This window comes from Herpailurus yagouaroundi, unplaced genomic scaffold (genome assembly GCF_014898765.1).
Source record: "Herpailurus yagouaroundi ecotype Mexico unplaced genomic scaffold, PumYag 181, whole genome shotgun sequence".
In the NCBI taxonomy this organism is placed as follows: domain Eukaryota; kingdom Metazoa; phylum Chordata; class Mammalia; order Carnivora; family Felidae; genus Herpailurus; species Herpailurus yagouaroundi.
This window is the reverse complement of record NW_024412412.1, coordinates 32876163-32887123: the sequence shown is the minus strand read 5'-3', so window position 1 is coordinate 32887123 and position 10961 is coordinate 32876163. Positions and strand designations below refer to the sequence as shown.

General features: G+C 46.3%; 1 protein-coding gene across 1 annotated transcript; it reads left to right on the top strand.

Moving 5' to 3' along the window:
* The first annotated feature begins 5113 nt into the window (after positions 1-5113).
* NEFM (neurofilament medium chain) lies at positions 5114-10217 on the top strand. The gene is made up of 3 exons (XM_040490251.1): positions 5114-6266; positions 6972-7096; positions 8385-10217. The coding sequence occupies exons 1-3, from the start codon at positions 5187-5189 to the stop codon at positions 9724-9726; spliced, it is 2547 nt and encodes an 848-aa protein (XP_040346185.1). The 5' UTR covers positions 5114-5186; the 3' UTR covers positions 9727-10217.
* Positions 10218-10961: the final 744 nt, after the last annotated feature.

Below are 10961 nucleotides of genomic sequence, written 5' to 3'. Positions count from 1 at the left end.
GAAAACACTTAATGCTTCTCTACACTTTGTAGATTTCTACACTTAAGTATATGTTAACTTTGACCTAAAAAGGTGAGTAAAAGTATTCCAAAATATACGATGCTCTTTGCAATCTCGGTAAAAAGAGAGAGCTACGACAGTGTGCCCATTTTGTGAGGCTTATTAAAGAACACTGCTTTTGAGAATCACTGCAATTGTGAAGGAAGAACCAGTCTTGGGACGATGATACTTAATTATCAGGTGGGGCATCCTTCTGACTTTGTTTTATACCCCTGGGTTCAGCTCTGCTCAGAAATTTGGTCCAAAGATAATAGATCATTGATCTGTTCTAGTTTTACAAAGCTCATTTTAATTAAGAGTTTCTAATAAAAGAATTATGTCTCCTGCTAAGTCAGGCCTTGGTAAGCTTGCGATAAAATATGCCATAAATATTACATGGCTGCACTGATGCAAAGTTACGTGCAATGCAGGGTTTGAAAAAGTCAAGTGCATGCTATCAAGATCTGCCGCTCTGCAGGTAAAGCCAACGTGTCCGATTAAGACCGTGCTAAAAATTAATACAGTCTTATTATGCGTCTACTGAACTTTATTTTTAGAATCACTTTTACCAAGGGTATCTTAAATACTTTTTAAAATTCTAAGTCCTCCTCCTCTGGCTTCTACAGGGCTGATTCTCGGTGGTGGGGTGAAGGCATTACACAGCAAAAAAAAAAAAAAAAAAAAAAAAAAAAATCAGCCAGCTATGTGAAAGCTGAAGCTAAATGTTTCCCCCATAAAACATGAAATTTCCAGATGCATTTCAAAACTGGTATTTGGAACAATACAAAAACGTAAAGTGTTTTTAATTTCTTAATACTTCAATTAACTTTTCACATAAACACAGTCACTGACAGATATGTAAGGCAATATCGAATGAATCACAATACTTGGCAAGGGAAGCAAACACCATTTCAGGGTCTAATGTTAGAAAAAGGCCCCTGTGGTTCAGACGGACTTGTTTTCATTAAAGACCATAGAGACACGTACATCCCAATTTTCCTGACATTTAACAGCCTCCTTCCCTTGAGGAGAGTTTTTATTTTGCTTTCAACATCTGAAGGAAACAAGCCCAAAAGTCAGAGCTGCTTCTAGAGTTTGACATCCCAAGGCTCAAGCAGAAAGTATTGCGGTTTTCATTTGCCTTATGTTGTCCCTCCAGGGGACTCAGTCCCTACCTTCCTACATCAGCAACGCCTTAAACAATTAGAAAAGAATAATCCATAAACAATTATTCATCGTAAGTTCTAAAATCCGACCCCAGGCAAAAGGATCAAGTTCAAGACATCACAGTACTTTGGAAGTACAGATCATCTCATCTTAGATGGAGTCAGCCTACCATTGTGCCAGATGCTTCCATCCAGAACATTGCGCTTGCTCTTCCATTCCTACTTCCCATCCTCCTTGCATTTCTGTACCAAAAAGTGTTCTTTTAAATGTAAGGAAATATGGGGAGAAGGAAGAAAACGCTCAACTTCTCACTTTTCTTACCTTAGTTTTTTTTCCAGTGAACAAACCCCTTATGCAAAAGATATTTTTCCCATCATCATTAGATGGGACTTCCCGATAGCTCTTAACTACAAACTTAATCTTTGCACTTTACCTACTGAAAGAACACAGCATGCTCTGTATTTCCCTATGAAGTGATTCAAAACTGTAGCTTGTGATACAACAAGCTAGAGACAATTTCAGTAAAAAGGCCTTGCATCTAAATCATATCTGTCACTTCCCTGCCTAGGATAAATTATAAGAGTATCATAGATTCCGATAAATCCGTATGCTAATTTTCTGTCTTGTTGATATTTTCAGAAGATCCCGTAGCCTTAATGTCATTAGGGCAAAAAAATGCAAAACTTTACATCTCTTTGTACGAACAACATTAGGGTAGTAAATGTTCTTTAAAAATATGAGATGGGGCACCTGGGTGGCTCAGTCGGTCAAGCGTCTGACTTCAGCTCAGGTCATCATCTCACAGTCCGTGAGTTCCAGCCCCACATCAGGCTCTGGGCTGACAGCTCGAAGCCTGGAACCTGCTTCGGATTCTGTGTCTCCCTCTCTCTCTCTCTCTGCCCCTCCCCTGCTCATGCTCTGTCTCTCTCTGTCTCAAAAATAAATAAAAACATTTAAAAAAATTTTTTTAAATATGAGACAAAGTAGGGAAACAATGAATGCTATAGCTTCCTTTAAAAAGTTTTTATACTAAATTCACTGATGAGCATAACCTTCAAGTCACCTTCAGAAAGAGTGATTAAAGTAAAGGGTCTAATATAAAATACATTTCAGTAAATGTGAAAATTGGACCAATCATTTTTAAAGCCATGGGAACTTTTTTTCCCTTAATAAGGTGACTGATATAATTCTCTGTGTTATCCTGCTGTGGCCACGCTGAACGATACTTCATGTCACACAGAAGTTACAATTTCAAGCTATAGTCACAAACTGCATTTAGCCCGAGTCACTGGCCGGTATTTTGTTTGTACGCAACGCTTTCCTCCTTCTGTAACCAGTTGGACGCTTAACAATTTCTGCGCTAGTTTAGATACAAGGCAAAGCAGGCTAATTGTGAAGTCAGACATGTGTTTCCTTGTAAATGTCTCTCTGCAGAGTCATCGCATTTTTAAAACCCTGAAGAAAACTAACGGGCAGCAGCCAGCCTGTTAACCATTTGCTGTCACTGCAGAAAGTCCTTTTAGCATATATGCAACATGAAACTCCCAAGAGTTTTTATATTTTTTAATAAAAGCAGAAAGTGAGAAGTAACTAAGGCATAATTATTGCATCATTAGCATCTGGCCTTATCTGATGTCATCTTTCTAACCTAGAGATTGGCAGTACTTTACAGAAGGGCAGAGAATTTTCTTTCTCTTTTCCTTTATTTATCCATCGGAAACTAGAAAATTCCTCCCTTTTTTGTTTTTTTCCAGTATTCACAAGGCAATCCCCTCACTCTGTCATCTGTCTTTCCCAGTAGCTTGAGACTTGGGGCTCTCCTGGACTGAAAGATAACCTGTCACTCAGCAAACTAGAACATCCTTCCCCCACCAGCCTGCAATGCTGCAGTTTTCCATCAATGAGCTAAAAGTAACTCCCTAAATTAACCCCTTCTATTTTAAAATACAAATGGGCCAAGAGAGCTCATAAAAATAAAAAATAAAAATAAAAACCTCTAGAAACTCACTGATTGGCGTGACCACGCCATTTAAGAAAAGAAGACCTAGAGAAAGCACGCTGTGAAAGGAAAATGTTTAAGCCTGGGGTGCCTGCTTTTCACAAGCCGTGATTTCTGCGCAGCCATAGCATTTCACATGCAATCACTTGTGCCCATGGCCCCAGCAAACTCAGTCATTACTCTTACATTCTTCTCTTCATTTTGTCTTGCAGGATTTGGAACTTTTTTACCCTGAATTACCCCAAAGCACTAGGCAAAATAAGGGGGCATTTTACCAGGTAGCAGCACCCCAGACAGCAAGAAGTCTATCTATATTCTTTGCTTAAAGAAACATGTTTAAAGATACGTAAAATCTATTCCAAGTCAATCCATATCTAAATGGGGAAATATATTACATTTTATATGGAGGGGAAAACATCTGGTTTTATTCAAGGTTGTGGTGAATCTGTTTGGCAACTTTTAAATTAATTTTAAATAAATCCAGGTGCTTTTCAGTCACGGCAGTTACACACAGGGAGTACTGAACAGAATGATGACGCAGCAATTGTCTGTGTTCAAACTTATCACAAACTATATTCCCCTGGACTTTTCACCTCAGCAGATTTCAAATTCCCCTTTCCAAAGAATATTTGACCTTCAAATTTCAGTCCCTGCTTCTCTTGATTTCTTGCACCTAGCCTATGTTAGAAAACCCAAACGGGGCTACATGTATATTATTTCTGTTACCTGACTTTAATGAATTTTAGTTGTTTTCAAAATCTGCAATCGGTTCATTGTGCCAACTCTGCATTGCAGAGAAATCTTAGTGTTCAATTCCAGCTTGGCCCCTGCAAACAGAGTCACTCACTACAAACAGGCTTTAATTGTATTTACTCGGGGATAAGAGGGGGAAACAAACCCCCGCCAACCCGAAAGGCAACGCTGGGCGATAAGCCCCCCCGGGCAGCGGAGTCTCCCGGCTCGCCGGCCTGGGCGCTGTCCTTGGTGCTGCCGGCGCCATAGCGAGCACAAGCGCCTTACCTTCTGCCCCCGCGGAAGCTGCGGACGTCCCCCAAACGTTAAGCGGGATGTAGCGCCATATCCCACCTTTAATACAAATAACTACCCAGGCCCATCCTCTTTGTCCCCTTCCCGAAGCCTCCAGGCCGCCTGTTCTTCAAAGTCTTTTTGTTTTTTTCTTCTAGGCCCAACTCGGGGCCTGCGCTCATCTCGGGCTGCTTTAAAAGGAGGAGTGGGGGAAGGGGAGGGAGGCGAGGGGAAATGAGGCTGGGGGAGGGGAAGAATGGAGGAGTGGGGGAGGAAGAAAAGGAGGAGTGGGGGAGGGGGAGGGGAGGAAAGAGAAGGGGAGAAGAAAAGGATGGGAAGAAAAAGGTCCAGGAGGAAAGGGCTTGGAGAGAAGGGCAGAGTGACTGGGACTTAAGAAGGCTTAAAGTGGGAAAGCGAAGAGATGCCCAAAAGAAGGGGAGGCGATTCATCACAGAAGACGGGGAAAGAAAAAAGTAATGGAGAAAGGGCCAAAGAAGAGAAAGCCGTGGGTACGAGGAAAGAACAAGGTGGCCAGGGGGTCGGGAGAAGAGCTGTCCGAATGGCAGAAGAGTGACTAGACAAAGAAAGGGCGTTGGGTGAATACTCGCACCGAGGGTGTAAAATGCAATCCGAAGGCTAAGAGAAATGGGAAAAAAGGGGGCCCGAAGGGCGACAAGTGGTCTGGGACCTAGGAGAGTTGGGGGAGGGGCCGCGGACGGGGCAGCAAAGTCCGGGGTCCGATGCGGCGTGGGCCCACGTGGAGCGGGCGCTGAATCACCGCTAGGCTGTCTTTACCCCCCTCGTCTCCCCCGGCCCGGTGCCCGCAGTCCCCGCCTCCTCGGCCGCCGCCTCCACGGGGCGGGGCCCTGGCCCGGGACCAGCCGCCGCGGCTATAAATGGGCTGCGGCGAGACCAGCAGAACGCTGTGACAGCCACACGCCCCGAGGCCTCCAAGATGAGCTACACACTGGACTCGCTGGGCAACCCGTCCGCCTACCGGCGGGTCACCGAGACCCGCTCGAGCTTCAGCCGCGTCAGTGGCTCCCCGTCCAGCGGCTTCCGCTCGCAGTCGTGGTCCCGCGGCTCGCCCAGCACCGTGTCCTCCTCCTACAAGCGCAGCGCGCTTGGCCCGCGCCTCGCCTACAGCTCGGCTATGCTCAGCTCGGCCGAGAGCAGCCTCGACTTCAGCCAGTCCTCGTCGCTGCTCAACGGCGGCTCCGGGCCGGGCGGCGACTACAAGCTGTCCCGTTCCAACGAGAAGGAGCAGCTGCAGGGGCTGAACGACCGCTTCGCCGGCTACATCGAGAAGGTGCACTACCTGGAGCAGCAGAACAAGGAGATCGAGGCGGAGATCCAGGCGCTGCGGCAGAAGCAGGCCTCGCACGCCCAGCTGGGCGACGCGTACGACCAGGAGATCCGCGAGCTGCGCGCCACCCTCGAGCTGGTGAATCACGAGAAGGCTCAGGTACAGCTGGACTCGGATCACCTGGAGGAAGACATCCACCGGCTCAAGGAGCGCTTCGAAGAAGAGGCACGGCTGCGCGACGACACCGAGGCGGCCATCCGCGCGCTGCGCAAAGACATCGAGGAGGCGTCGCTGGTCAAGGTGGAGCTGGACAAGAAGGTGCAGTCGCTGCAGGATGAGGTGGCCTTCCTGCGGAGCAATCACGAGGAGGAGGTGGCCGACCTGTTGGCCCAGATCCAGGCGTCGCACATCACGGTGGAGCGCAAAGACTACCTGAAGACAGACATCTCGTCGGCGCTGAAGGAGATCCGCTCGCAGCTCGAATGCCACTCCGACCAGAACATGCACCAGGCCGAAGAGTGGTTTAAGTGCCGCTACGCCAAGCTCACCGAGGCGGCCGAGCAAAACAAGGAGGCCATCCGCTCCGCCAAGGAAGAGATCGCCGAGTACCGGCGCCAGCTGCAGTCCAAGAGTATCGAGCTCGAGTCAGTGCGCGGCACCAAGGAGTCCCTGGAGCGGCAGCTCAGCGACATCGAGGAGCGCCATAACCACGACCTCAGCAGCTACCAGGTAGGAAACGCGGCTGCGCGGCCAGCCTGCGCCAGCGCCAGCGCCGCGCGCCCCCGACACTCAGGCACGCGACCCGGCGCGCTCTCCGCCGCGCTCTCCGCCGCGCTCCCTGGCGGCCGCTGGCCAGTGCGCGCGCGCGACGCAGACCCAAGTTAGATCCGCAAAGCGTCCTCGCCCCTCCCCATCCCTTCTCCACGCCTCCTCCACCCACCATCTCCAGCTCCTGAGAGCCCCGCCCTTTTTCTAAACGCGTTTTTCCTTCGCGAGCTCTAGTTTTAAAGTAGAAGATACACATGCGGGCAGTTGATAAAGCAGCAACTTTAGGACAGCTTGTGCAGCAACGCATACATTCTCAACTTTCCCAGCCGCCATCAGAACTCTTAAAATCGCCTTTCAGCCCAAAAGGTTCAGATGAGAAGGGCTCAGTCAGCCGTGGGGTTTCCCCCAGGCATGTTTGTTTCCTGCTGAGACGACTTCTAGGTCCACCGGTCTCGGTGCATGATTGCCCAGGAAATCTCTTATTGCCTAACTGATCTTGTTTGTCCATTTATTTGGTAATTCCTTAGTTGGTTTGTTGTTGCTGTTTTTCTTCTAAGGGGCTGAGAGCTACGGGGTTTACAGAGCTGGAGGGAAGTGGGGGGAGGGGTGGTAAGTGCGAAAGAAGTTGCTGTTGGAGGAATGAATCTCTGGCTGTGTCTATTTCAGGACACCATCCAGCAGTTGGAAAATGAGCTTCGGGGCACAAAGTGGGAAATGGCTCGTCATTTGCGTGAATATCAGGACCTCCTCAACGTCAAGATGGCTCTGGATATCGAGATCGCTGCGTACAGGTACCGTGCTCACGACGGATGGGGCGGAAACACTAACCGCACTGCGGAGGCTGTTTGGCCGAACCCCCACCACTTAAGTTAAAGCAAGCAGGTTTCGGGGATTTTAAATCAGTGCCTGGTTTTCTTTATTAATTAAAAAAAAAAAAACTAAGGAATTGGAAATTTACCACTTTTTACACAGCTTTGAAAGAATGAACATTAGTTGAAATAAGTATTTAAATAAGATGAGGAAGAGCGCCGATTAATTCAGTGCTTATGCTTAATTTTTTAATTTTATTTTCGTGAAAACTGTTTTCCAAACGATTGAAACAAGAATGGCATTTTGGATGTTAGTATTTCATATGGTGGCTTCAGCTTTTGACTTTATAATGTCAAGGACAAATATGAGGACATTGAATTTCTCTGTTTCTCTGTTACAGCTTACTATTGCCATCATCTGGCTGAGAACAGCTATAGATTGAAAGGATATATATAGATTAGATAGAATATATTAGATAGAATTATAGAGAGGAAGAAAGAATATACATATATGTATTCTATTTTATTTATATTGACATGTACAGACCTAGATATACAACCAGAGAAAGAGAAAAGAAAAGAGATTATAGGTGTGCTATGTGATGCCACGTTATGGTTAACTAAGTTCATAGGAGAAAATCCTTGACGAAACACTTTTTCTACTACCAAGAAGGTCATCATCACAACATGACGGGAATAAATGGTATTCAGAGCTATCTCTCTTTTCAGGAAAGCTGAGTGATTATATTAAATAGACACTTTATGATTAAAATTGCCAATTTATAACTTGATATTCCCATATTAGCGTATGTATATGTAGCCTAAGTTCTGGCGTACACTAAAAGGTTTTATAGATACGTTGAACATTATGTTCGCTAAAAGAAATTTAGTGTACATCCTGAAAGTCCAAGTGCTCAAGAAGGTCACTGAGGCCTTCTTGGCCACGAGGGAGCTTTCCAGCATATTCACGGCGCAGCAAATAGACTGCGGCAGAGCTGAGATTTGGCGGCCGCGTGTGTTAGTGGACTGTTGGGTGTGGTCAGTTACTGCAGCAGGTGATTGGCTGGTGGCCCATGAGAATCTCTGGATATGACACAGATAGCAGGTATGATATGAAATGATAGCAGGTGTTACACTGGCTTGACAGAACCTCTTATGTACGTGATTCTGTCTGTTGAAAGGTATCTGCTGCGTTACCCGTAACATAATGACACTCAGAAGGCCCACTGAGGTTTTACTTATGTCTCGTCTTTTCTGATTCGGTCCTTAGAAAACTCCTGGAGGGTGAAGAGACCAGATTTAGCACATTTGCAGGAAGCATCACTGGGCCGCTGTATACACACCGACCGCCCTCAGTCACAATATCCGGTAAGATTCAGAAAACCAAGGTAGAGGCTCCTAAGTTAAAGGTCCAACACAAATTTGTGGAGGAGATCATAGAGGAAACCAAAGTGGAAGATGAGAAATCGGAAATGGAAGATGCCCTGACAGCCATTGCAGAGGAATTGGCTGTGTCCGTGAAAGAAGAGAAGGAAGAAGAAGCCGTAGCTACCAAAAAGTCGCCAGTGAAAGCGGCTGCGCCTGAACTTAAAGAAGAGGAGGAAGGAGAAAAGGAGGAAGAGGAAGGCCAAGAGGAAGAAGAGGAGGAGGAGGAGGGCGCTAAATCAGACCAAGCCGAAGAAGGGGGATCCGAGAAGGAGGGTTCCAGTGAAAAAGAGGAAGGTGAACAGGAAGAAGGAGGAGAGACCGAGGCCGAAGGTGAAGGGGAGGAAGCTGAAGCTAAGGAAGAAAAGAAACCTGAAGAGAAGCGTGAAGAAGTGGCTCCCAAGGAGGAGCCGGTAGCAGAAGCCAAGGCAGAGAAGCCAGACAGAGCCAAGTCTCCCGCGCCAAAGTCCCCAGGGGAAGAGGTGAAGCCGAAAGCGGAAGCTGGAGCTGAGACAGTCGAACAGAAAAAGGAAGAGGGGAAAGTAGAGGAAGAAAAGAAGGAAGCAGCAAAGGAATCTCCCAAGGAAGAGAAGGTGGAGAAGAAGGAGGAGAAGCCAAAGGACGTGCCAGAGAAGAAGGCGGAGTCCCCGGTCAAGGAGGAGATGGTGGAGGAGGTCAGCAAGTCCGTAAAGGTGAGCTTGGAGAAAGATGCCAAAGAGGAGAAGCCGCAGCCACAGGAGAAGGAGAAGGAGAAAGAGAAGGAGAAGGCAGAAGAGGAGGGAGGGAGTGAGGAGGAAGGCAGCGATAAGGCTTCCAAGGAATCCAGGAAGGAGGACATAGCAGTAAACGGGGAGGTGGAAGGAAAGGAGGGGGAGCAGGAAACTAAGGAGAAAGGCAGTGGGGGAGAAGAGGAGAAAGGGGTTGTCACCAATGGGCTAGACTTGAGCCCAGCGGAGGAAAAGAAGGGGGCAGACCGAAGTGAGGAGAAAGTGGTGGTGACCAAAAAGATAGAAAAAATCACCAGTGAGGGGGGCGATGGTGCTACCAAATACATCACTAAATCTGTAACCGTCACTCAAAAGGTCGAAGAGCATGAAGAGACCTTTGAGGAGAAGCTAGTGTCTACCAAAAAGGTAGAGAAGGTCACTTCACACGCCATAGTAAAGGAAGTCACCCAGAGTGACTAGGATTTGAGTCCATTGCAAAAGGTTAAGCCATATGACAATTTTAATATGCATGTGATTGACAGCTTCAAAACAGAACGGGTTCTCCCATGGGGGCTCCAGACATTGAATTTTACTTTGTGCAATACGAGGGAACTGCATGCAAGCTCAGGGTGCTCCCTCCTCAGTCTTTGGGTGATTCAAATGCATGACATTGTACGTTCCTGGGGAATTGGCCAATTTCCTAAGCTGTTGGAAGGGGGGCACTCGGGGGGGGATGTTTTGAGATGTATTCTGCAAAGAACCAACTGAGCCAAAAATAATAAATGAAACACAGAACTCTCTTAGCCTTAAGAAAGCTATATATGAATAATTATGTTTACCTCACTGGTGCATTTAAAATGGACTTTTGTTCATGGGAGAACCTCGTTGACATGCACAGTTTGCAACCTTTCGTTGATTGATGTTAAACGTCACAGCAGTACTTGCTCAATAAAGGTCATATTGGAAACATAGTCGATTGCATGGTGTCCTGTCATTTCGAAGTGAAATCTCCACTACCTGACCCTTTCTTTTCCTACAGTAGGGTATTTGGGGGACTATAAGTGACCTGCATTTCTTCTTATTATTTCCCTGAGGGTGATCACTGGGAAAACATAATCGCCAAAAACGTTTTCAGCTGTCAAAATATTTAGCCCAATCTTCCTTTCAAATGTTTAAATGTGTGTCTTTCAAACGAAAACTAAAGCATCAGATAAAAGAGCAAGATTGGTGGGATAAAAGTCTCCAGAATCCAGCTGTTTCGATCCCAAAACAAAACCGAGAACCTCCAAGAGAGAGGGACCATAATGGAGTCATAACTTGTTTCTTGGAGTTGGGACACAAAGAAACTCGTGGCATTTATAACAATGTATCCAGAAGAGCACTGAGATCATTAACAGACCTAACAAAAAATATCTGGTCTCAGATGTATGGTTCTGGTTCAAACGCAAATACACACACACACACACACACACACACACCCCTTTTCTGCAGTACTAATTCTTGATTTGGTTGGCAGAGACTTACACTTTTGTGTTTTATTTAGGGAAAAATAATATCAAAAATAAATAAGATGTTCCACTCGGGAAAAAAAATTTTTTTTCTCTGATGCAGGCAAAGAAGTGTTTTTAAATTTAACAACAGCAGCAAAAAAGACCAGATCGTGAACAAGGAAATAATAGAACTCCCTGTGCAAAATATATCTGTTCCAGACTTTT

Coding starts and splice junctions, on each gene's coding strand:
- NEFM (XM_040490251.1), top strand. CDS start 5,187: ATGAGCTACACACTGGACTCGCTGGGCAACCCGTCCGCCTACCGGCGG. Junction 6,267..6,971: donor ACGACCTCAGCAGCTACCAG/GTAGGAAACGCG, acceptor TGTCTATTTCAG/GACACCATCCAGCAGTTGGA. Junction 7,097..8,384: donor ATCGAGATCGCTGCGTACAG/GTACCGTGCTCA, acceptor TTCGGTCCTTAG/AAAACTCCTGGAGGGTGAAG.